The 27,324-nt window shown below is 36.6% G+C and overlaps 1 protein-coding gene across 4 annotated transcripts in view; it reads right to left on the reverse strand.

Moving 5' to 3' along the window:
- The window catches only part of Angpt1 (angiopoietin 1), a 233,575-nt gene that overhangs the window by 48,105 nt on the left and 158,146 nt on the right, over window positions 1–27,324 (reverse strand). For 3 of the 4 annotated variants that reach the window (XM_029469438.1, XM_029469437.1, XM_021183364.1), the window contains 2 exons: window positions 22,064–22,296; window positions 3,326–3,453 (listed from right to left, as the gene is read on the reverse strand). In XM_029469438.1, coding sequence (XP_029325298.1) covers window positions 3,326–3,453; window positions 22,064–22,296 — 361 coding nt within the window. The remainder of the gene's footprint in view (window positions 1–3,325; window positions 3,454–22,063; window positions 22,297–27,324) is intronic. The other variant, XM_021183365.1, reaches the window with a different exon arrangement.

Consider the following 27,324-nt stretch of genomic DNA (forward strand, 5'->3'; position numbering starts at 1 on the left):
AAGATAGGATATGAAAAGTATGGGTACTCAATTTAATAGACAGATAGATAGATAGATAGATAGATAGATAGATAGATAGATAGATAGATAGATAATAGATAGAAAGAGAGATAGATAATAGATAGATAGATAGATAGATAGATAGATAGATAGATAGATAGATAGATATTCTGGTATATTACTGTCCCAGCATCTCCTAATAGATGAGTATTTGCTGTTATTCACTCTTGTCTGTTATCTTTGTTTTGTTTTATTTTGTTTTGTTTATTGATTATTTTATTTATTTATATTTCAAATGTTATCATCCTTCCCAGTTTCCCCTTCACAAGCCCCAATCTCTTCCCTCCTCCCCCATCTGCCTGCCCACTCCTACCTCAGAGCCCTAGCATTCCTCTACCCTGGGTCATCCAGGACCAAAGGAATCCCCTCCCATTGATGCCACGTAAGGCCATCCTCTGCTAGATATGCAGTTGGAGCCATGAGTTCCCCAATGTGTACTCTGTCATCTTAACTATTTCATTGATTACTTCATATACCATATCATACACACTTCACTTATATTAATATTGCTAATTTTTAGAGGCAAGTATAGTTAACCTCTGATGAACGTGTGAGAACATTACAAAAAGAATTAAAAGAGATGAGCTTTTGCTGAGCATATTCAAGAACAGTAGTGACTGTTATGTTAACCATACCCCGGTCTAATTAGAAAAGACACATAATGAATTTTCTCATTTTATATTAGCTTTTAAATCCAATAATCAGCTTCTGAAATTCTTGTAATGAACTCATAAACATGTGTTATTTCCAAGGCCATGTTAAATGATTATAGTAAGAGACTTCAAACAAAATGTGTTACCAGCCTTAAAAAGTGTAGGAAAATCAGTCTGAATCAAAGAATACTGATACTTGTGAAAGAATTCTGTTAGGTGTAGCAGCCCTCTGCTACATATGTGACACACATGTGTAGCAGCCCTCTGCTACATATGTGACACACAGGAGGGCGGGACAACATTTCTGATGTAAATAAATGAAAGAAGTGTGTAAAAATCATGATGGAAAAAAAGAAGTTCTCTTAGGGAAAAGAAGAAATATATATTCCTTTAAACTCCTAATGAGAACACTTTTAGTTTACACAACGAAAAGTCTGGAAAACCCTATTGTAATGTGGTGGCTGGCTCTTACACTGAATTCCTCAAGAGTGTGTGTGTGTGTGTGTGTGTGTGTGTGTGTGTGTGTGTGTAGACTTATTTTAGGATATCCAAATGCCCCTCCCTACCATCAGTTTTTCTCATCTCTCGTATGTTCATATTTTTGTATGATTCTTTGTTTTATTTTATTTTAAGTCACACATTACTTGGTTCAAAGAATGTTGTCCAGAATGCATACCAAAAAAAAGTCAGGTGAAATCAAAGAGCATTTGTGAGTCTTTCCCACATCTTGTGCCTTCTACCCCATCTTTCTCACTCCCACCTGTAGAGCAAATCTGAAGGCTTCTTTCAAGAAGAAAATTATCTCAAGAAAAGAGAAAAATAGCAAAACAGCCATACCCAGTAGACCTTATTGAAATCAGGATCAAGAGACAGGTGTATAAGAGATTTAGCCTTTGATTGGACCAGGACTCTAGACCAGACATGAGGCCTTGTATTGTATGTGGCACACTGGTATCCAAGATTCACCTACCTTGCTTATCAAAAGGTCCCGAAATCAGGAAAACTGTTGGGATTAGTGATACTAGATCGACATGCTGATGATGTCATGGCTAGTTCATGCTTTACTTCATTTGCTCATTGATTTATTAAGGACCTAGTGTGTGAAGAAAACATGCTTGGCATGTTTGTAAAAAAAATGCCACAGTCCCTTCTTTGTAGAACTCTAATTATAGAAATGTCCTACAAAATTACCTGGGGAAATGGAAGGTCAAAATATGTGCATTTTTTCACAGGATTCAAAGAAAATGAAGATGCATAAACAGGTGCTACATAGGACAGAGGAAAGTGGTTTTTATTTTATTTTTTTATTCTATATTTTCTTTATTTGCATTTCAAATGTTATTCCCTTTCCTAGTTTCCCCTCTGAAAACACCCTATCCCATCCCTCATCCCTATGCTTCTATGATGGTGCTCCCCGACCCACCCAGCCACTCCTGCTTCCCAGTCCTAACATTCTCCTACACTGGGGCATTGAGCCTTCACAGGACCAAGGGCCTCTTCTCACATTGGTGTCCAACAAGGCCATCCTCTGCTACATATGCCACTGGAGCCATGAGTGTACCCCCTGGTTGGTGGTTAGAGGAAAGTGTTCTATCCAAGAATGGGCATCTGTCTTTGAGCCTTCTAAATGCAGCAAAACTTTTGCATGTTGAAATGCAGGTAGGTCTGTTGCCTCTGATCCCAGTGTCTTTCACTGCCTCACCTAAAGGTCCCTATGTAACCTCCTTCAAAAAGCCACCTCAAGCACTACACTTCTGTAATATTTGGTAACTCTAAATGACCATTTTCTCCATGACACTGAGAATTCTGTTTTTTATTTATGTTCTTTGACAGTTACTGGAAAATGAATGAGATCTAATTAATTGTACATAGATGGATGTTTAATGGACCAATGCAGTGGAGGGTCTGTAAAAGAGACAGGATAGCATGATGTTGCTTAATTGCTTCCAAGTTTACTTTAGGCATGGGTCAACATGAAGAATGGCATGTTCTCCCCACCTGCATTCAAGTACCTATGAGAGCTCATTCTTTCACTATTGTGTGATAAGACAGGCTACATTCCTTTCATGTTAACAGGAGCAATAATTCTGTAAATCCCTGGAGTTGGACATGCTATGTCCAACTGGCTATGGACATGCTCTCTGACATCTTGGGACTTTGGAAGATCACTCTAATATGTTCTTATGTACAGAGGGGAAATGTGAAAGCAGCATATAGTTTGTACAAACAAGCATGCCTGAGCACATCCAAGAAACAGAAGAAAACAAAAGTTTATGTAGTAAACAGATCAGAGGTACTGAGGCTAGACAATGTCTGCAGAATATCGGTTTCATTGTCTATGGACCATCCTTAAAATAAAATCCCTCAGGTAACAGAAAAAGAGTAGCTGACATGCATACATGCACGTGTGTGTGCATGCGTGTGTGCGTGCATGCCTGCATGAGAGCGAGAGCGAGTGAGAGAGAGAGAGAGAGAGAGAGAGAGAGAGAGAGAGAGAGAGAGAATGTGTATCCAATGTGTACTGTGTTCAACAGCTAACAAATTTGTTTGATTATATAGCAATTCAACCAGGATCTGCTTTCCATCCCATAAACAAGCACTTCTGATCTTACCTTTTTGGGTTCTGGCATATTATTAAAATAAATAGTGTAGATTCCACTCTTATTAAAACCAGCTTGATATACATCTGCACAGTCTCGAAATGGTTTCTCTTCTTCTCTTTTTCCTCCCTTTAACAAAACTGCAAATTTAAAAGAGAGAAACTTTAATATGTAAATAAGAACTTCAGTATTATTACCACCCAATGGATTACAAACATAGCAGGTCTTTGCTGTCTTGACTTAATATCCACACTGTATATATTAAAAATTAAAACATACCCACCTACCAAATAACTGGTAAGCTTAAAAATTGAGAGAAAAACCAGTGGATCAATTTCCAATTATATAGTAATCTTATATTAATTTATTTATTTTGGTTTTTCTATATCTTCAAAACCTCATCCTGTTGGACAAATCACATGATTATGTAATGCTCCCTACTGTTGGAATTTATGTCAATGTTTCCTATCCAATTTGTGAAACAGTTCTATTTAAATTTCAAAGAAAAATTTATTTATTTCATTGTTGGGAATCTCACATGTTAGGTATATGTTCTCAATGAGTTATATGTAGCTCAAACTCCAGGTTTAAAAATATCCCAAAACCTTTAAAAAGTACAAACTAATTAATTCTTTGAGAACTTCCTACATTCATACAGTGCCTTTTGATTGACTCATTCCTTACTCTTTCCAGTGCCTCCCACTCACACCCCTCTTGACGTTATGTTGTTGTTTTTTTAAATGACTCACACAGTCCAATGTTTTATGTCTAAATACTGTTTAATGTGGGGCCACCCAGTGGAGCATAGTTGACTTGCCAGCAGCCACACCCTTAAATAAAACTAATTTTCTTTCCCTTAGAATTTGAATCCCTGCTTCCCCTGTGCTAGAATGTTGACTGTCTTGGCCTCATGTGAAGGTCTTATGGAGGTAATGATAGCTGCCATGAGTATAGTGGTTCTGTAATGCCAGGACAACACTGGTGTTCCAGTCTTCCCTGACCTCTACCTTTTAAAAACATTTCTTCCTCTCCTTCCAATGGTTCCCAAGACTTGGTGGAAAGGGTTGATTATATATGTCCCATTTCCAGCTGAACCCTCCACAGACACTTATTTTCAGCACTATATCCAACTTTGAGTTTCTGCATTAACCACCAGCCACTGCACAAAGACATTTCTCTAGTGATATTAGAAAAATGAAATCAGAAGGCAGTTTGATACTATGTCCATTTTACATGATAATAGTATATTTGCCTCTAAGGTTTGTGTCTTCTGTTGTTGGATACATCTACATTATCAGATATTCCTTTCTTCTTGTAGATATAATCACAATGAAGTTGGTTGCCCACATGCCACTTGTACCTTTATCACACTCTTGAAACTATACAGAGTAGCTCTAATTAAATTTATACACTTTTTTGATTTCTAGAATTTAAGGTGATGTATTTCTAAACTTATTCCTAAACTTAATTTCTAAATACTATGAATTTGTTCATTTTGTACCATCTGTGCAATGAATGATCTGACTTCTGGGTATTAAATAACACACAAAGTGCAGTTAAACTTTATAGGTTTTTAAATTGGCTTATAAATTTATAAACTTTATTTTCCCTTTTTTCCTTTCTAATATATATATATATATATATATAATACATATAATACATACACACACACACACACATATACATATATATTTTGAGACAGATTTTCAGAGTTTCTTTATACAACTCTGGCTGTCCTGGAACTCACACTGTAGACCAGGTTGCCTTTGAATTTAGAGATCTGCCTGTCTGCATTTCCCTCCATGCCTGATTATTGTCTTATGTACTGTACCCTCCTCCAGCCTTGAGCAGGCTGGTTCAGACCTGGTCTGCCACAACAGTCTAGCCCACCTAGGGTGGAGTCTTCTCTCACAGTCTCTCCCATGCAGCCTCAGCCTTCCTCTCGGGAACCCAGTTCATGTAGCCACTGGCAGCTACAGTTTTATACTTTCAAAATCTAGTTGTTTTAATAACTTTGGCTTTAATAATTTTTTATTTCTAGAACTCTTCAATCTAAGCCCACATAACATTGCTGCCTATGTTTGATACTTTAAACATTCACATTACATTTGATGTATAAATTCTTTCTTTAAGAAGTACTTTGGCCATATCAGTCACTATTCCATTGTAACAAAAGCTAATAATGAGTTTTTTAATGAGAAACTAATGAGAAACGCCTTATTTTACTCACTAAGCTTTTCCCACTTATAAGTTCTCATTAAATGAAATAAAAGTACAAATTGACCATTTAAATGTTTCTGGCTAGAGATATATATGCTGTATAAAACATTAATGACAGTATTTTCTAATAAATATATAATATTTTAAAAATTGGTTTCATTTAATTAAAATTTTGTAGTAATATTTTGTGTTTAATGAATATGTTTTCAATCATTTTAATTCACAATGTTCCTACATGATAAAAACATCAAATATCCACTCTAAGTAACTGTTATTAAACAGATTTGTACTACATGAAAAGGCTCTAAAAATACTGGCTTGACTTAAGTGTAACTTAATCACATTTTCCTTTTATAAGTAATAAGCAATCTAATATTTATAGAATAAGTTATGTTAATATAAATATTTTAACCTTTTAAACTGCTAGATTATGTTCCAAGAAAGCAAAGTAGTTGTATGAGGTACATTTCTATAATGTAAAAAATAAAACGCTTAATAACTCATCATTTTATATGCAACTGATGCCTGTGCTAATGGTTTTTGCATAGTCATATCCAAAGCAATATTTAAGCATCATTATAAAAAACTACAGTGTCAACACAGAATGAGTACACAAACTGGAAGCTTTGACAGTGAAGCATAGTTGTCAGTTTGCTTGGTTGTTTGTTTGTTTTTGTTTTTTCTAAATGTATGCAAAGAAACGTTTAAAACATATAGGTAAATGTTTACTGAAAAAGCCATTTTTAGTAACACTGAGTATCTCAACACCATATCTAAAAACAAAGAAACAGTTTGGTAGGATTTGCTTATGAAATCTGTATGTTGGGCCATTAGTATTCAAAATCAATTGTTTTTACACACTTTATCTTGATCCCTTCTTAGTGTAAAAGTGAAAAATATCCTCATTGAATGCCCTGAACAGTACTGTGTAGGAAGACTGCCTGAAATTTATTATAGCATATGAGGATGACAAACACAGGAAAATGTGGTGAACAGAAACCCATAGAGGAAACTCAGTTTCCCTTTTAGGGTGAGAAAAGAAGAAAGTCGTTTATCTAGCAAGAAAATGTTTCTCCCATTGAACACACCACTTCCTGTACTCCTGCCTGTGGTTATTTAAGGGGAGCACAATCCCCTTCCTCCTTTCTTCACCTCCTGTGTCCTTTGCTTTTCCACTTCAGGAGGATGTGGGTAAAAGGGCTGTGGTATGCTAGAGAAGCTCTTTCACAAACATGAGGAAGGGAAAGGTTCTCTATTATATTACATTGTGGGATTTGTGTCAGTGATGTTTAAATTAGTAGCATAAATTCTTTACCAAGGAAAATATACTATGGTTAAATTTTTGTTGTGACAGTAATGTGTGTGACATAGATCTTTGGTTCGATCTGTGCTTTAATCAGCATTTTTGACAATCTGATAGATGTTCTGTCCAGGAGAAACTTTCTTTTCCCAAAGACTAGATTGCTTCTTCTAGATCACTAAAATTTGTCTTGAAAACTTTGATTTTTGGATGTTAAAATATTGAAAAAAATGAACTTAATTGAACAGATTCATCCACTGCTTATTTTGGGTATTTTTATTTTATATTGGGGTATAAAGAAGAATGCATTGAAATGGGTAGATTGACTTCCAAGGTGTTCATTAAAGTTAATCAACTTATGAAGTAGTTCTAAATATTTTGAGAGCAGGCATGTAAATCACAAACTAAGCGGAGTCAAGAACAATAATACTAGAGAAATAATAATTACTATCACTGATGTAATGAACGCATTGATAATGGCAACATTACACTCCCTTCACTTTTCTGAAATAAATACAACTGAAACATGGAAGTCCACAGGGAGTAGTAGCTACTATGACCTTTCTCTCCCTAAGTTCAAACCCTGTAGCTTATCAAATCCAGAAAAGCTAAAGTCATCTGGTCATTTATAGATTTTATTGAATTGGCCTCTTCTTATAAAACTTAATTGGCTTATTTCATTCATTGTGTCAATTGGAGTATAATAATTGCTTTAAGTCAAAAAGCCAGAAGTAGTTTCAGGGTATGCTGAAATTTTATCTAATAGTAAAAATTCAAAGACCTTTAATATTAAATAATAGCATTGTGATACATAGACCATATTTTGGTTTTTGTCATTTGAATAATTTCACTGTTAAATATTAGAGTGTTCTGAAATTTAGTGTAATGCTTAGATATTATGAAAGTAGGTAGAAGCAAAGAAAGAGTAAAAAAGATGAATTTGTTGAACTTTACAAGTGTCAGATACAGTGATAAACTTTTTACAGAAGTTTTAAGATTCATTAGACCAGTGGAGCCTGGAGGAGGACAAAGTAAATAATAACACAACACACACACAAACACACACACACACACAGAGAGAGAGAGAGAGAGAGAGAGAGAGAGAGAATGAATGGAAGAGGATGGAAGAGGTATCAGCTATTTTGAGTTGTAGAATGATCCAGAAACTGGCTCAATGTCTTTGGCTATCTTTCAGAGGCTTTAAACTTCTTGTAAAAGTAGACATACTTGAAAGCATGAATTTAACAACAATATGAACTAACCAGTACCCCCTCAGAGCTCGTGTCTCTAGCTGCATATGTAGCAGAAGATGGCCTAGTCTGCCATCAGTGGGAAGAGAGGCCCCTTGGTCTTGCAAACTTTATATGCTCCAGGGGAACGCCAGGGCTAAGAAGTGGGAGTGGGTGAGTAGGGGAGAGGGGCATGGGGAGGGTATAGGGAACTTTCGGGATAGCATTTGAAATGTAGATAAAGAAAATATCTAATAAAAAAAGATAAAAAATGAATTTAACTTTTGACCTTTATACCTAAAGATTCCTCTTTGACAGTATTATATTTTTTCTCTCCTAGTCTGTACTTCCCAATGGGTATACCTTCCCTCTAATTGAGAGTCTTGAATGTCACTGTTCTAACCTGCCTTATCCTAACATTCCCTTTCTTTCATCCTATCCTTGATCATGAATCAGGCATTGAAGAAGGGCTAAGGTTGCTTTTAGCATTTGTGGTGATCTCTATTTGCTTTCTCCTCACTCAGGAGGCATTCTCGATCCAGCTTCGTCAAGGCAATACTATCATTTCTGGCATCTTAAATCTTGTTTGCTGTACTTAGTATCTCAACTGTTACACTCCTATTTTCAACACTGCATCTCACTCTGGTCTTCTGTCATTCTTTGTATTCAATCTATGTAACTGCTTGGTTTCCTATGAGGATCCAATTCCTTTGTTCTTCAGAATGCAGTTCCTTCTGTATCCTTGACTTCCCTTTGTACTTCAGAAGTAATCATTGCTTCTCTTTCACTTTTCACACTGAACACTTACAGCCCCACTTCTCTTCCTCTAAGTTCACCACTCCTTTCTTTATTGTTTTACCTGCACAGTAAATAACTTTGGATGTGTATTAAGACTCCTTCACACACTATCTATCGTGGCTTCAAAGTACTACAGAGATGATTATAATATAAAGGAAGGCTTAACTGCATGTTCCCATGATTATTGATTGATTTCACATGTTTTATTTCTATTTATCTGTCAGAGTCCCTCCTGCTACCCCAGCTTTCATTCAACTTAGGCTAGCCAATCTGTCTAGCTACATTACTCTCTTCCCCTTTATTGATCTCTTTCATCTCCCAGTTATTATCAATGAAAAATGAATGAAACTATAAATAAAAAACAATGACCTTATGGTTTTATAATTGTTCTCTTTATTTCTTGTCACTTGTTTTTAATTAATTCAAAACCTATTAATTGAACACCTCCTAGGTGTAGAATTTTTGTCTCAGCAATAAAGATGCAGACAAAAGGACTATCAAACATGTTCTCAATAAGATCACAGTCAGAATTGGCGGTTGTCTATTATAGCAGTAGATCTTTCATGATAATTGCATCTATGATAAATAACTTCACGACAGCACAAAACTTAGCTCTTTACTGGCATAAGCAAAAAGATAACTTTAGGTAAAACATGATCAGGTTTCCAACTGTGTGACTCTAAGATGTGTTTCTTTATCTTCCTCATGATTCATTTTGTTGGTTCTCTACCTGGTCACAGGACTGCTGGCAACAGCCTCTAGGGCTATCATATTACTAGTGTAAACAGAATATCAAAAAGAAAGAATGCAGATAATTGTTATCTTAAAGACATATGTCAAGTACATTGGGAACTTTCAAGGAGAATGAGCTCCATCTGCCAAGCAGACTCAGGAGAGCTGCCTCAAAGAGATAACACTTAAAATAATAAAACCTGCAGAACAGCTCAACAGAAGTAAAGTTTAAGAGCCTTGTATGTCAGTTCAAAGACTTCACTCATGCACATATCAGCAATAAATCTAGAAAGGCTTGTGGAAGGGTCATTCTTCATTCTATTCATTTAGCCTTATCTGTATAACCAAATCTTTGTCATCTAAAGTGAAGAACAGGAACATGAGCAGGTGCATGTCTATCTGTCACCAGGCAACATTTGGTCAGTAAGCAACTGGAAACTGAGACCAGCAGCTGTTGACTGTTCACTGCATTTCCCTTCATTTGAGGAACCAATCTCAACCCAGATGGTGTACCGACCACCCAATTTACTTCAGGGAAGGGCCAGGAAAGCTGAGGCAGAGGGTCACTTGAATCCATATGAACCTTCAAGAGAAAACTTCCTGGAATGTGGACTTATTAATTCTTAATCTTAGCCACCCTAGAGAACACAGAGATCCATTAGCCTTGCTTTGAGAGGCAAGGCAAAGCACTGGCTCTTCTTGTTAGCCAATAGCCTGGTGTAAGAAATCAATTACTGAGACCGTTCTTTCCCGACTGAAATGTGGTGAGTGAGTCAAAGCTTTTCAAGTTTCGCAAATATTAAAATACACATGGATAAAATTATCTGTTCAAGGAAAAACCATGGGGAACTTTATGATCCAGAATCATTAGGGAGATCCCGATATTTGGAAATGACCTAAATCTGGTGGCTTCAATAGGTCACCGAAGTTCTGGGAGCACAAGTATAAGCAAAAATGGCAAACCTGACGAGGAACCAAATAGTCTCAAGGTTGAAAGCTTTGATTCTGTACTACCCAAGGAGGTGTATAGACATTAACAAAAACAAAATCAAACAGACAGTGATAAACAAACAAACAAACAAACAAACACTCTGTGACTCTGAAGACCTTCCCCAGAAATCTAAATAATTTAAAGTGACTTTCAGAAGTAAAAGAAAAAAGCATTTTTTTTTGCATTACAAGGGTGTGAAAACTGAGTTATTTATAAGTAATCCACTATTCAGTATTTGAAGACATAGATATGAAGATGAAAGCTACTTCTTCCCAGTGATGTTACAGTCCAAGTGCAAATATTTATAGCTGCAAGAATACAGTAAAGTTTTATGCTTAGAAGTGTGTGGTATTTTTGTCCCATCTAAAATGCACATGCAAAGATAAATGTCTGTTGATTGATAACTTTGTGTAACAATTTTAGCCTACAGAGAACAGTAAATGTGTTTACATTATACATATATCTATGTATATGTATATCGCATAAAATATTTACCACATAATACATACATTCTGTTATTAAACACTCTTAATCTGAAGTTTGAATTAAGTTATTAGATGTTCCTCTTCTTTCCAAAGCTGCCAGTGAATGCTCCACATACTCTCTCATTATTATTTCAATTGGCATATTTGAAAACAGTTATTTGATCTTCACCTAAAATACTTAGGTATATATTATATAACCTATAAATTCTTAATTTCACAGTGGTACAATAATAATCATAATCAAGTGAACGAGTGTTCATTAACTATTACCCAGTGCTACATTCTGAATTTTGTATGTGCAGCTTGTTTTAAGTGTTTCATTCCATCCTTATATACATCTTAACAAGAAGTTTTGGAACATATTACTTAGATAAAGCAAGGCTCGGTGATAATGTTTTATCTCATTAAAACTTGTGGCAAAGCTCAGTGATAACAATAATGAGAGATGTGGCTGTGTTTTTTTCTAGCCACAGTAAAACTGAGCCCAAATAAAATGCCAATAGATCATCTGACCTAGATGCCTCTGAAATGCTATTTTCAGCTGAAAAGTCATACCGAGTTTCTGGGGTAGTTTAACATAGGCCTTAATTCTGAATCAGTACAGGGTTTTCTCAATGAAGTAGGGTGCACGAGGAAGTGACAAGAGGTAGATGTGACAGATGTTGACACTAGGATAAAAGGAGACACAGGCAGAAGAATTGTCTATGAGGTGGAAATCCATGTCAGAAATGTGCATCTGTGATGATCCACAACTTCAAAAGCTAATGAGATTAATAGGAATTAATAGGTTTGTGGAGCTGGGCCTGGAACTGGGAGACAAAGTTTAGTGTCTTGTGTGCATAGGGCTCTGTGTTTAAATCAGCACTACAGATGAACCTCTAGTCTCATAGTACATGTTGTTTTAATATGAAAAAGTAATGTACACAGCTCTGGTGTAGTTTGATTGGTATATCTAGTTCCTTTCTTCAATGTCCCTCTAATAAGAAATAATTCATACATAAAACTTAATGTATATTCACATCCCCAGTATTAAAATAAGAGTAGAACAAAAATATTTGGCTAATTTTTTTAACTTTGTTTAATGATGTAGCCATTCATTTTTCAGAAATTTTTTTTCTATATTTTCTCTTTGGGGCCCCGACAGGCAGTTATGAATGCTGTGTGACCTCTGCCATTTGTTCATGAGGTCACTTCATTAACAAAGATACAAGTTTCAAGTGTGTTAATTTCCCATGTAATGTTTTCAGCCTGGCTGAACTGTATTGATTTTACACAAAAGACTTCCAGCACCAGTGGGAAAACTTAAAAGACATGTTTTTATACTGTGTTGTGAGCATAACTGATTTCAGCCAAATCTATTAATGTGGAATGAACGAATGTCCCTGGGTAATGCTAGAAACACAGAGTCAGTGTCAGATGCCCCTGAACACTGGTGCACCAGGAAGTCTTCGAGGTTTTAAAGAAAACAAAGGCTGATGGTCACCATGTGACCATCACTTCGTCTCTGACACTTGTGATATAATAAATTGGAATTCTGGAATGTTTATTCAGGGACTACATATGGTTCACATGATCACAGAGCTTCCTAAGGCATTAGAAGACAGGGAACAGTTGCGTAGAACCATGAGGAGGTTGGGATATTCTAGGACACCAGGCAGGCTCTCAGGTGTGTGATAGTTTATATTAAGCTATCTAGCAGCAGAGAGGATCCACAAATGATATCCTTGTTTCTGTCTTTTTCTATCTATGTCCCTCTGTACTATCATATATATATATGGTGTACCCAATAGATACAAAAACTCTGAAAGAAACATCCAAGACCAATGGATGTGTGGAGCTTGAGGATTTATTTTGGTTAAGATTGGCTGTGTGTATATGTGAGTTGATAAGTTTAAATAACTGGCCATACCTCCCTTCACAACTACATCTCTACTTAAAACAGAACCTTAAGTTCAAATTCATTATTTAAGAACTAATTCTAATGTGCAATCAGAATGTTCATATTTAAGTATAATTATACATTCATGTAAAATACATAAAATATACAAATTAAAAGAGGCCTGACATTGTTATTACCTTAATAAATCTGATTTTATAAATCCATTATAAATGTGGGTCACCTTTGGTAGGACTCATATTAATACAACTCAACATGGGTGATAAGACTAAGAATATGAATGCTATAGTCATCTCTAGGATAAGATATGATAGAACCCAAATGTCGTTAAAGTCTTTAATCTAAAGTTAATTAAGAATTTAATTAAGGAGCTAGAATGCTGCTGCTTCTTCTTCTTCTTCTTCTTCTTCTTCTTCTTCTTCTTCTTCTTCTTCTTCTTCTTCTCCTTCTCCTTCTCCTTCTCCTTCTCCTCCTCTTCCTCCTCCTCCTCCTCCTCCTTCTTCTCCTCCTCCTCTTCCTCCTCCTCATTATTATTATTATTATTATTATTATTATGTGTTTCAGGAACACATGTGCCATAGCATGTGTGTGTAGCTCATAGAATAATCCTTAGGCATTGGTCCTCTCTGTCTACTGTGGAGGTGGAACTCAGGTCATATGGCCTAACATTAAATGACTTTACTCTCTGAACCACTCTGTCAGAGCTAAAATTTTTATGTATTACAAGGATTCTAAAGATGTTTGGCCATGAGCTTTAGAAAAATAATATGCTAAAATACTGTTGTATGTATTTAAAGCTAAGTATATAGAGTAATATGTCTCAGATTTTATTTTTTATCCTCCCTTCAGAAAGCATAAAAAATTTCTGGATGTTTTTATTCTATAGCTGATAAGATGTATATATTTTGAATTTTTGAAGAATGCTAGCAAAGTAGTTTTATTTCTATCAGAGTAATTAAAGGTCATATCTTATGCCTAACTAAAGTCTGTTGTCACAGTGAAACCTGGATTCATAAAGTAGTTACAGAATTTTACTTATGTGTGGTAAAATAGTTTACTTATTCTAACTATTTGCACTTTGTTGCCTGAACTGAGCAAGCTATGGGAGCACAAGAGAACCCGGATGTTAGTTTGTTCATTGTTATGTTAGAACATCAAGGGAAGCTTTTTTCAGGGCCTTTCATCATGGGAATATCCAGGCCTAGCCGGAACCAAGAGATAGTGCTTTATAGATAGTTCAACTAGTCTCTGAAGTTGAAACTCTAATTCCAAAAGAGAACCACAAAATTTCAAATCTCCCCCAAAAGATGTGGTTTACAAATAGTTCATGCATGAGGTCAGCAACTGGAGTTTTTAATTTTGTTATCACTAGTTCAGCTATTCACTATTTATCGTTTTTATTCCTTTTACAGAAATTACAACTTTTCAAAAGGCAGATAGCATGCTCACTCTACAAGGAGAAACACGCCGTGTCTAAATGTAAACAGCCCCTTTCCCCTAAAGCCGCTCTGTTTTCTGAAAGGAAGTGCTAGCTAGTGTAGCTCATTTTACAGAAATTGTAAATTTCTGACATATAATTTTTTGTTAAGATAAAGCATTTTCCCTGCTAAATGGGAACAAGTCCTCACTGTAGTGTGTAGCTGATGTCTGTGTTTATTTTCCTTTCTCTTTCTACCTAACATTAAATTGTGCATTACAAGTGGTCAGCAAAAATATCAGGTATTTCACTCAGTCAATGAAAGTGATATTTCCTATTTTCCCAATATTTATCTGAGTGGCTTTCAAAAACTTTTAATTTCCTCCCACCTCTTGCCGTGTTTTTAGAGTCATTCTGAACTCAAGAGACATGCAGTTCAAACTATCCCATCTCTTGACTGGATGATTTACCTCACAACCTCCGTAGACACTGCACAGGAGGTAAATTCCTTTCAGATGGTAGAACTACTCTGAGAACAGAGCCAAAGGACTCTGCTGTCTGAGGAAGGAAGCACATGCTTTGCAGCACCTTCTTAAAGAAGGCCAGAGACCGAAAATAATGATCGCATGTTCATACCATTGTAATCAGCCTATGGGAAAGGCACTTTAGTCCAAATAATGCAGATCAGTGAAAAAATTATCTTATCAGTCATTATGGCTCTGAGATGGTGTGAAAGAATTCTTTTAAAGATAATCTTGTGGGAAGTTCCCAAACCTTGTAATGTGGATCTCTAGGTAAGGAACTGTATATTCCTATCCCCGTGTCCTCTGTACACTGAGTATATTCCTAACCCCATGTTCTGTACACTGAGTATATTCCTATCCTGTGTCCTCTGTACACTGAGGACATTCCTAACCCTTGTCCTCTGTACACTGAGTATATTCCTATCCCCGTGTCCCCTGTACACCGAGGATATTCCTATCCCCGTGTCCCCTGTACACCGAGGATATTCCTATCCGGTGTCCTCTGTACACCGAGGATATTCCTATCCCTGTGTCCTCTGTACATTGAGTATATTCCTATTCCTGTGTCCTCTGTACACTGAGTATATTCCTAACCCCATGTCCTCTGTACACTGAGTATATTCCTATCCTGTGTCCTCTGTACACTGAGTATATTCCTATCCCGTGTCCTCTGTACACTGAGGACATTCCTAACCCTTGTCCTCTGTACACTGAGTATATTCCTATTCCTGTGTCCTCTGTACACTGAGTATATTCCTATCCCTGTGTCCTCTGTACACTGAGCATATTCCTATCTCTGTGACGTCTGTACACTGAGTATATTCCTATCCCCATGTTGTCTGTACATTGAGTATATTCCTAACCCCATGTCCTCTGTACACTGAGTATATTCCTATCCCTGTGCCCTCTGTACACTGAGTATATTCCTATTTCTATAGCCTCTGTATATTGAATATATTCCTATCTCCGTGTCCTTTTTACTCATTTTTTGTTTCCTTTCTCTCCTGTACATTTCCCAACGTAAAACTTTCACCTTTCCTTCGAAATTCAAGTTTTTTTTTGATTGCAGATATTCTTCCATCCATGCAATTGAGCTATGCAATTAGCTTTACCTACCACAGTCACATCCCAGCTCCCAAATCTCCCTGTACCTTTATTAAAAGTAGATGGCTTTACATTTACCTTCTGCTGGGGAGGGAACATCACCCTTATCATCTCTCCCCATCACACTACCCACTAATGTCTACCCCCTAATTTGCTGGTGTTACTATTTATTTTAAATCTGTTCTATAAAGAATTCCAAATTCCCTGTCTTAACTTGATTTTACACACACTATTTTATAAAATGAGCTCATAACCTGAGGAATTAAATCATCTGGAATTGTAAGCAAATGTGTGTCCATATAATTATGCTGTGGGATTAAGTTGAGTGTTAAGAAGAGGTAATCTGTTAATGTTTTGTTTTTCAATTGGATCTGTGGCTCACCAAATGGCTAAAAAAAAAAAAAAAAAAGGCATTTTATTTGGACCTTATAGTCTGTTTCCTGTGAGGACAGAGCAATGGGAAGATACAGAGTTATCTTTTTTTTATTAGATATTTTCTTCATTTACATTTCAAATGCTATCCCGAAAGTGCCTATACCCTCCTCCTGGCCTGCTCCCCAACCCACCTACTCCTGCTTCCTGGCCCTGGTATTCCCCTGTACTGGGACATATAATCTTCACAATACCAAGGGCCTCTCCTCCCATTAATGGCCTACTAGGCCATCCTCTGCTACATATGCAACTAGAGACACAAGCTCAGGGGAGGGGTGTTACTGGTTAGTTCAGAATGTTGTTCCTCCTATAGGGTTGCAGATCCCTTTAGCTCCTTGGGGACTTTTTCTAGCTCCTCCATTGGGGGCCCTGTGTTCCATCCAATAGATGACTGTGAGCATCCACTTCTGTGTTTGCCAGGCACTGGCATCGCCTCACAAGAGACAGCTATATCAGGGTCCTGTCAGCAAAATCTTGCTGGCATCTGCAACAGAGTTATCTCTTAAACTCAAAGTTACTGTTTCTCTGTCAGTAAGACCTTGTGTCATGAGTACCTTAGTAAGTGGTTCAAAACTAAACTTTTTTTTTTAAAGAAAGTCATTGATACAATTGTAGTTATTTACCCCAGAAATCTGCAACCTAGATTTTTATAATTAGCTATTTCTATTGATTCTAATTATATGCATAAGTTGTTATGCTTGCCCTCCCTTCTGCCCTCGTTTGACTCTGACCTTCTCTCTTTCCTAGGAGCTGCCTTGAAGATTTGCAGGAAGGCCATTACCTTTATTTCATTTTTTTTTTCTCAGCACAGCACAGTAAGTAAAGCACAGACTCTGGGTTCTGTTTCCAAGGGTTCAGATCCCAGTTTGCTTTCAAAGATTGAACCATCACATCTTTATTAGAACCAGTCTGCATATGCTTTACTACTGGATCCACTTTTTCTAGCTATAAAGATGAACTGGTCGAATTCTTAAGTTCATTATGGAACTTACAAAATGGTCTGGACTTCGTAGTAACTCCTTCATTGTCATAGCAAGAACAAATTTAACACAAAGTTTACACAGTATTAGAGTCATAATGCACATTTAATAAAGAGAGGCATATAGATACTAGATGGTACTCTCATTTTGCCCTAGTGGTAATATTTTATGTGGTGTTGGGGTGTATGTGTATATGTGCGTATATGTGTGTTTTCCTGTATGTGGGCGTACACTTGAGTGTGTACACACTGTGGAACCCAGAGGTCAATCTCAGGTTTTCTTTCTCAAATGTCATCCACCTTGTATACTGAGATAGGATTTCTCACTGACCTGGATCTTGCCAATTTGGCTAGGTGGTTTGGCTAGTAGAAGCCAGCAGATTCATCTCTCTTCACCTTCCCAACATTATTCCCCAGGAAAAATGTATTGAAGAGTAAGTGTTACAAAACTTTGTTCAAATGAATGAATTCATACTTCATATTTTTGTATAGCAGGACTGCACTCCAAGCTGTCTTAAACAATGAATATGTCACCTCGTGAGTAGACTAAATAGTGATTCCTTTTGCAGTTTTCCTTTTCTTTCTTTCTTTTTTCTCTTTGAATTTAATTCTCTATTTCATATTATGATACAGTTTCTAGTGCTTCCAATGCATGGGATGGTATATTAACCATGAGTGTACAGGGATGACAAAGACTGGTGAGGACTGGTGGACATCAGAGTGCTCAATCGTCCTCTCTACTGCATTTTAAGCATTGTTTCCATGCAGTGTGTTCTGTTTAATCCTAACAATACATATGCTCTGACAAAATGCATGGCATAATGTGGCCAGCTAAACTCTGACCCTGCAATAACACTGAAGGCCATACTTCTCAAGTACATAATATGCCCAAGATTAACGTGACCAAATGTTTGCAAAGATTACACAATAATAAATGTGGTATCAGGACTCTGCAAAAAGTGGATATGATGCACTTAGAAATGACTACTAGCCCAAGATATCCTCCTGCCCAGTGCAAGAAGAAAGTTTGCTGGATCATTTCTGAAAGTATGTTTCTTAGTAATATTCAGAATAAATGTTTCTAATGGAATTGTATGTTCTAGTGTGAAAGCAATATGAAATTGAGTGCTCACTATATGAAAAAATCACTTTACAGTGTTTCCATCAAAAGATGTTTAGGGAAAGATGCATATCTGCTTATTGTGTGCTAGACATACCTTTGCCATGGAATATTAATACATTATCACAGTTTTCATTTCTTGAGGTAAAACATACAAACTTGATTCTCACCCACACTTGATCTATCCAGTACATAAAGATAATGTGTATGTATTTATAATGTTACCATGATCTTGTAAGGTAAAGCTGTGATCCCATTTTAGATATCAGGAAATTTAGGCTGGAAGAAGCAGTTTGGACCACTCTTTGTAGGGAGTCTTGAGCACTGTGTTTAGATATGCTCTGAAGAAGTCTTGCTGTAGACAACTTATTTAATGCTTGTTCAACTGAATTTTGTTCCTTAGTAGAGGTAGAAGGGACTAAACCTTAGTGCCCACTCTGTGTCATTGAGACTGCATGCTTTGCATTATCTCATACATCTCACCTAATTCTTTTTCTGTTATGAAAAAGTAGGCAGATTATCTTGACAGTTGTTGTTCTACCTGAATATCTGACAATGACAACTCATTAACAATGTATTCTTCTAGGTTGTATGGCATTATATTTGAGATCATGATCCAGATAACCAAATTAAATTGAGCCTAAAATTAAATTTTTTTATGAATTTCATGTAATGTGCATTATGACACTGATTGAATTTTAATATTTATTTTAGAAAGTTTAATTTTATATGATGGTATATTAATTTTGTAATATTTTTATATGTATGAAGTTAAAAGTAAAATATTTTCACATACTCATCTGATAAATAATAGAAAAGAATAATAAATAATTTTTGGCCACAACATAAAGAAAGTTTGGAAGTGTGTTTCATAACTGAAATTAAATCAAAGTTAGCCTTAGCAACTTATATTTGGTTCAATAGTATTTGGACTTTAAATTTTAATTATACAATAACTAAAGACTATGGCTCAAATAAAATTATAAATATGAAGAAGGTTAACATTTTGAGAGACTCCTAGTATGTGTCTCTTAAGAGAATTAAAATGGTTAGGATTTTTAACTGAGACTAAAGTCAGTACAAACTAATGAGAAACAAAGTCTGCAGCTATGAGCATATAAAACTCAGTGGAGAATCAACCAGTACTCAATACATTCTTCTTTCTTTCTTTCTTTCTTTCTTTCTTTCTTTCTTTCTTTCTTTCTTTCTTTCTTTCTTTCTTTTTTATTAGGTATTTTCCTTATTTACATTTCCAAAGCTATCCGAAAAGTCCCCAATGCCCTTCCCCCCACTCCCCTACCCACTCACTCCCACTTCTTGGCCCTGGCGTTCCCCTGTACTGAGGCATATAAAGTTTGCAAGACCAATGGGCCTCTCTTTCCACTGATGGCCGACTAGGCCATCTTCTGATACATATGCAGCTAGAGGCACGAGCTCCGGGAGATACTGGTTAGTTCATATTACTCAACAAATTCTTAAATCTTGCAGCTAAGACAAGATGCATCTTACTTTGCAACATTAAAAGGAAGAACTATATTAGAAGTGTTAGAGTGTCAGAAAATTCAATGGGTGTTATTGTTGCCGTTTCTCTTTGGATGGTCTCATCATAGAGCAGACACAGACACCTTTCTCACACCTTGAGTGGACGCTCATGTGGCGTCTGTCATGTCTGCAATTATGTTCAATAAATAAACAAGACACTCACTTGCTGAGACTACAGTCAAACTTCCAATCAAGGCAGAAGTGATAAAGTCATACTGCCTGCTTCTAACAGCTTAAAGACATGTTTATTAGACAAATACTGGGGGATGACATACAAATGTGATAGGTTGGCAGACACATGAGCTCTGTGAGAATCTCCAGTGCTGGACATTCTTAAAATCATGCACAAACCACTACCCACGTCTGTGTACTTAAGTCTCGGGATGATAAGAAAAATGTGTTTTCAATCTTTCCCCAAATGTATTCATCTCAATGAGAAAAGATATGTCTCATATTAATACTTAATTTATAAATACTCATGAGCTCTATTAAAATTCTCTGGCAAAATTCTACCATGCTTTCCTTCCAGTGGACTCTAGTTCAGAGTTTGGCAGGCTCTGTCTGATTAGCAGGTTTTTTCCTTCTCAATCACATTACTGAGCACACCCAAATGGAGCTCTTGGGACTCACTGTTTAAAACAAGTTCTTTACAAAATATCTCTGCGGCTTGTTTAGACTATCTAAATGAGATACAATGTAAGGAAATGGAGTGTAACAGAGAAATGTGAAATGGCTATAAAACAAGATCATGTAGACTTATCTTTTGTATTCCTATCTATACATAAAAGTACTGAACAAAGTTTTTTTTTATTTTTCTTTTGGAGCAAGCATCTGCCACATGTGTTCATTGCACACTCACACTGAACCGTGATGTGAGTGGTCACATAAGCCACAGCTCAATGACTGCAATCAGTTTCAGATGTAAGCAGCTCTCTTGCTCCTCCCCACTTACAGGCCCATCTCCAAGCAGAAAGACCAATGGCAATGTGAAACTGCACAAGATGACCACATGCTCTGAACTTTAAAGCCTCATACTGCAGGTCATGGGTCTGCTTAAACGGTATATGTACAAAATGGCATTTCTTCAAGAATGACGGGGTGAGAATGGGGAGAGATGGTCAGAAGAAAAAGGAATTTGCTGCATGAGTCTGGTGACATAATTTGCTTTCCAGCACCCATATAAATGTGCAAGCAGAGAAGTACGGCCATGAAGCTGGCCCCTGATCTACACATGCACATTATGGCACACATATGCACATATTCACACTTGCAGCAGCCCCCCACACAATAAAGAAAAATAATGCATGGATGAATATCTTAGGACATATTGACAAGCTGTGTGGTTATACGGTTCCAGGTACTCAAGTCATAGAGAATTGTAAGTTCTATCATGACAAACACATCCCAAAAGTGCTTAGATACCCCTGTTATATCTCTGCATAAAACCAAGGACAAGGGATCTTAATGGATACTTTAGAACCACCTTTTCTTATGATAACTACTGTGGACTATCTCTTTCACCATTTTTCTACATGTAATAAAGTCCCCTTCCTGTCTCCTGAAAATGGAAGCAATTAAAAGTAATTATGAAACCAGAAATCCCCCAGGTTACCCCAGAAGTCTGAACTAATTCTAAGTGTTCCTTAATTTATGTCCTAGACATAAATATTTAACATTGTAATGTCAAATATATAACAATGACAGTATGAGAGATTTTGTCAAGGTTACAAAATATCAAGAATGAAAGACAAATTCTAAAATTTCTTTTAGAATGAAATTGCAGATCCAAAAACTTAAAAATAAATGTTCTGAACTTAGAGAGCTATGAAAATTGTCAACTAAATCTTATAAATGCTTTTCAAAATAATGTCTGTCCACAGTATTTGCACTGGCATCGAAGCTGCAGAGGACATAGTAGCAAAAATCTACTCTCCTGCATGAAAGAAAATATTTCCAAAGCCAGAAGGAAAGAACTCTTACCACCTTCTTTAGTGCAAAGGCTGACAAGGTTATGAACTGTGTCCATGAGCTCCAGTTGTTGCTTCTGCAGGATGCTGTTGTTGTTGGTAGCTCTACTAAGTTGCTTCTCCAACTCCTGGATGATGAATGTCTGACGAGAAACCAAGCCTTGAAGGTTTTCTTTCTCCTCCTTCAAGGTGTCCAATTCTTCTTTGTGTTTTCCCTCCATTTCTAAGATTTTGTGCTCTAATAAACTACAAGGAAATGAAAATAAGACATAATTGATACAGTGCTGGAGAGACAGTACTGCAATTCTACTTGTTCCCAAGAGTAAGATTAGAAGCTTAAATTATTAAGTATTATATGTCTGTGTGCATGTGTATATATGTACAGGTATGCACATGTGCTCAAACATGCCATGATGCATGCAGATTTCAGACAATGACATATAGGATTCAGTCCCTTTCTTTCTCTATCTGAGGATAGAACTCAAATCATCAGACTTGGCATTAAGGGAACTTAAGCCCTGAACAGTCCTGCTGGCTCATAAAAGTATTTCTTTTAAGAGACAAAAGTCTATGTAGTATTAGCCATTTGAAAACCACACATCAAAACTCCCCTGAGATTCTACTTCACCCTGGGCAGAATGTCATCATTGAGAGAATAGCAACAGAGCCCCAAAGCATTTACTGCTCTTCTGGAGGACTGAGGCTCTGTGCTCAGTAACCACATGGCATTTCGACCTACAACTTCATTTCCAGAAGGCTGAATGCCTCTTCTAACTTCTATTGGTCCATGCATGCACATGGTGCATGTATACACATAATTAAACAATTACAACAATATTATCAAATGCCGACAAAGATATGGACCAAATGAAATGCTTATATACATAAGAATCTACTAAGGCAGGTTCTTCACTATTTATTAACCAATTCTTAATAAATCTAGCCTGCATCATCACAATTCCTAGCTTTACGTGTGATACCAGACTTCTGGATAAGAGCATCATGGGCTCTGAAATCACTATGCAATTGTCTTGGGTAAGGAAGAACTCATTAGGTGAATATCATAGTCTTACAGGAAACATGGAGTACTTTGCCCAGAGTGACGCAACCTTACAACGCTTCTCTCAACGCTCTCTAAATGATACTCTCCTTGTATACTGTGCAGGAAAACCTACAAAACCGCAGAAGCACTTTTGGATCAGAGGAACTGACTTAAAATAAAAAGCATTTTTCACTTTATAGAGTGTCTAATATACTAGTATTCTTCAGGGAAAAGGCTTACGCAGTTTTCTTAGTTCTGTTTTCAGACAGATCTAGCAGATCTTAGTTTACAAGGTGCTATTCCAATGCAGCACACCCAGAATGGGCACTTAATTTACCTTGGAGAAATATAGAACTGAATCACTCCTATAAGTCTTCAAAAAGAAGACACTGGGGAGTATTTTAAATTTAATACTTAAATTATACAATCTAGTGTGTTTGAAGAGTCAAACTTTCCAACTGTTTGTGCTAAGGGGCAAGATGCAGCATCAGATTGGCTTTTGCACAGATGAAGAAGTGTGGCAAGAAATGCTCAAGGAGATTCCAGGTCTCTGCTAACAAATTTGCTCTCCTAATAAGGTGGCCCAGTACATAGCAGAACAGCTGCTGGGAAGCTGGGTCTATGTGTGAGTCCTGCCTAACTCACAGAATTTTTGAGAGTGTGCCAAGATTGACAAATGAAATTTTCACATTGATACCCCCCCAAAAGCCATTTTTCTCTCTTGAGTTTCCTGTATTTTACTCCATGCCTGTACAGAAAGAATCCCTACCTTCTTCTGAGCATACTGGGAACTCAATTTGGAAAGTAAGTAGGTGAAATCCTGAGGGTCATTTATATTTGTTTAAATCCCTGTTTAGGAGTGAAAAGGTTAGACAAGGAAGTTGAGGGAGATGAAAGAAAATATTTCTAGGGGCTAAGATGATAAAGTGTCTTTTTTTTCTGTGCCAAAGCTTATTGCTGCTAGAGAAACTCATTGTTAAAAAACAAAAATAAGGTAGAGAGAGGGGTGGAGGGACAAAGGCAGTCAATGTTTCTATTGTTCATAGTAGTTAAAAATGCCATCCACTTAGTAGTTAACTGGCGAGTTCACTGCTGTGGGTACAGAGGAGCCTTCCTCTCTGCTTGGAGATTTTTGGCTTTTGATCTGAGCATTAACCACAACTGATACTCCAGCTCATTTTTAGCCTACTTTTTAGTTATGTTTGCTCCTATTTCTGGAATAGTGATCAGATACATGACTCCCACAATTTATAGTCATTAACTTATTAGGAAATTGTGCCTCAGACTCACATGAGTTATGGTATACCACCAGGAAACCTTTAGCATTAACTATTAAAATGAGGATCGTGTATACGTAGCTCATGACTTGGAAGCTAAATCGTCATATGATGCGGTATAAAAGTTCTAAATAAACAGTTATTTTCCACAAGCAAAATCAGAACTGACCTTCCAGGTTTCCTAATTAGTAGGCAATATCAGATTCTAGCTATAAGTCATACTTATTAGTTGCTAAATGCCAATATTTATGCAGAATATAAGATGGTGGTATTTCTTCAGAAAAGATTTTCTTTATAGACAGTAATCCTCAGAGAAAAATTATGAGCAGCAAGAAAATTGTTTCCAACATAATACATTTTTCATATTTTGCCTCAATATTTTTTCACTTTTGCTTTTGATGTGTCTGCACAGGACAGAATATACACTGGGGATGGCTGGTACAGAAGATATCAGAAAAAGACACTGGTTGTTTTGTTTTGGTTTGTTTTCAGTACAATTTGAAAAGATATGAAAACTAACAGTTGATCAAAGAAATTCCTACTCAAAAGAAGACAGTCATGAATACGGGGTTGTGGAAAAGAAGTCTTCCTTTGCAAAAGATAATATGCATTATCATATTGGAAAGAGCATTGATTTTCATGACTCAGTAAACAGGTATTAATGTAACATGACTTCCAGATATCAAGTGGCATCAAGCCAGTGTGTCACCTTAGAAAAGATGTTCATGAAGATGAAGACACATTGGTCATCAGGATGCAAGAAGACTGTGGGCACAGGTATCTAGCTGGACTGAGAGAACAAAGCAGCATCTCTCCGGCTACAAGAATGCTGGGACTTTGTCACATGGAATCGATAGCCACCCCGAAAGCATTTTCTACCAAGAAACTATCACCACGGCATTCCCCCCAAATCATTTCTTCCCTCAGGTCTCTTGTGGTAGCCCTTGCAGTCTAATTATTTTTGTAGTAGTGCTATAGAACACCTTTTATATGAGTAAGAACCCTTTAGACTCCTTCACGATGACTTTCTCTTCATGAGCTTTTGGTCTTTTTTGAAGACAAACATCCTCTTTTCCATGTATTCTCAATGTGTGGTTTCCATATGACTCATCTCTTTGTTTCTTCCTATCTATGTGGAAGTTGCACACTTTGGGAGTAAACCTTTCTTCCCTGTTAATTGCAAAGTGGTTTGAATCCAAGATTCACTTTCCAAAAATATTTCTACAATTTGTAGCTATTAACACAGAGAAATATAATAATATAGTTGGATAGCACTTAACAGAAATCATTATTTCTTTCGATTCTTTTTTTAAATTTTATGTGTATTGCTGCTTTGTCTTATGTATGTCTGTGCACAACAGACATGCAGTGCCCATGAAGACTAGAAGAAAAAAAGTCAGATTCTGTGAAACTGGAATTATATTTTTAGCTGCCATGTGGGTTCTAGGATCTGACCCCGTGTCTTGGGCTAGCACAACAACTGAAACATCTCCTCAGTCTGTCCTTTGATTCTTAAGGCATTATAGTTGATATCAACTGAATTGATTTTTCAACCCATAGAATACAAATTTCTACTAATCTAAATTTTTCTTTTATGTAAACCCTTAACAAATACATTAAGTTTTGGAACCAGGGTTTACAAAACATGTTTTCCATTGTGTTATGTTAGAAATCCACACAGAGCACCCCACTGTTATGAAAGTGGCCCACACTCATGGCCATCATCTTAATGCAGTATCAGAGATGTGCCCCACAGACTTGAGCATATTCTTGATCCCCAGTGCGTGCTCTTGCTTGGGTAGGTTTCAGAGATAAGGCCTTGATGGAAGTAGTATGTCACTGGCAGTGAGCATTTTGTTTTCAAATAAATAATCCATTCCAAGTTTTCTTCTTGTCTGCTTCATGCTTACAGTTAAAGATCTGAGCCCTTAAAGTACTATTCCTGCTGCCATGCCTCCACCCCATCATCATGACCTCCAATGCTCTGGAACCATAAGCTCAAGTATATGCTTCTATAAGGTACCTTGGTCATGGCATTTTGTTGTGCAATAGAAAGTGATGAGTACAATCTATTGCACTATTTACATCACACCAGCAATAATGGTGCCAATGAAATATGTCCTTAACATATGCTATTCATCTGATTATTTGGGAAAATTGTGAATCACAGCATTTGAACTTACCTACTTTCCCCAACTGTAAGAAATGTCTTAAATATCCAAACCTAGATTTTTTGAAAGGATTCTTTTATATTTAATTTGCATGTGTATGTACACACATGCATATGCCCACAAAAGAAGGCCAGAGACATCAGACCCATGCTGCAATTACAGGGAGATATCAGCTGTTCAATTTGGATAGTAGGAACTGAACTGGAGTCATTTGCAAAAGCAGCGTGTGCTTTTAATCAGTGAGCCACAATCGCAGTGCAAAGAGTTTCTCAGTTATAGCTCTACCTTAAAATGTCTGCCATCAAATTTAATTTTCTTATTCAATAGACTTATCATATTCTATTTGGTCCCAGAATCTTTCTATGGGTTCTTTATTGTTTCCCCTAATCAGAAAAGTCTGAAAAGCCTTTCTCCATTTGGCAAGAGACCACTAGATAGGAAAGTACAGTCATAAGACCTTAGATCCTAAAATCAGACAGGCATGTTGTTAGTTTTCCTGATGATAACATTCAAAAGTTTTAGCTGAAGTTTAATCACATAACAAAACATGGGTAGGCTGACTCCAGACATCAGTGCATGGAGTTTTCTGTCAGAGTTTATTAAACAGAAAGGGAGCTTCACTGTCAAGTTTTTGGAAGGTTTGGATTGAATAAGCCATTTTTCTTGGGATGCCTCTTTAGAGGTTACTGTTACATGGAGCAATAGTTTACCAACTGTGCATTCAATCTATACAAATTGCAAATTCCAAAACAGAGTTTCTCACAGGACTTTCCGTGCTTCCTGT

This window comes from Mus caroli, chromosome 15 (assembly GCF_900094665.2).
Source record: "Mus caroli chromosome 15, CAROLI_EIJ_v1.1, whole genome shotgun sequence".
Lineage (NCBI taxonomy): Eukaryota > Metazoa > Chordata > Mammalia > Rodentia > Muridae > Mus > Mus caroli.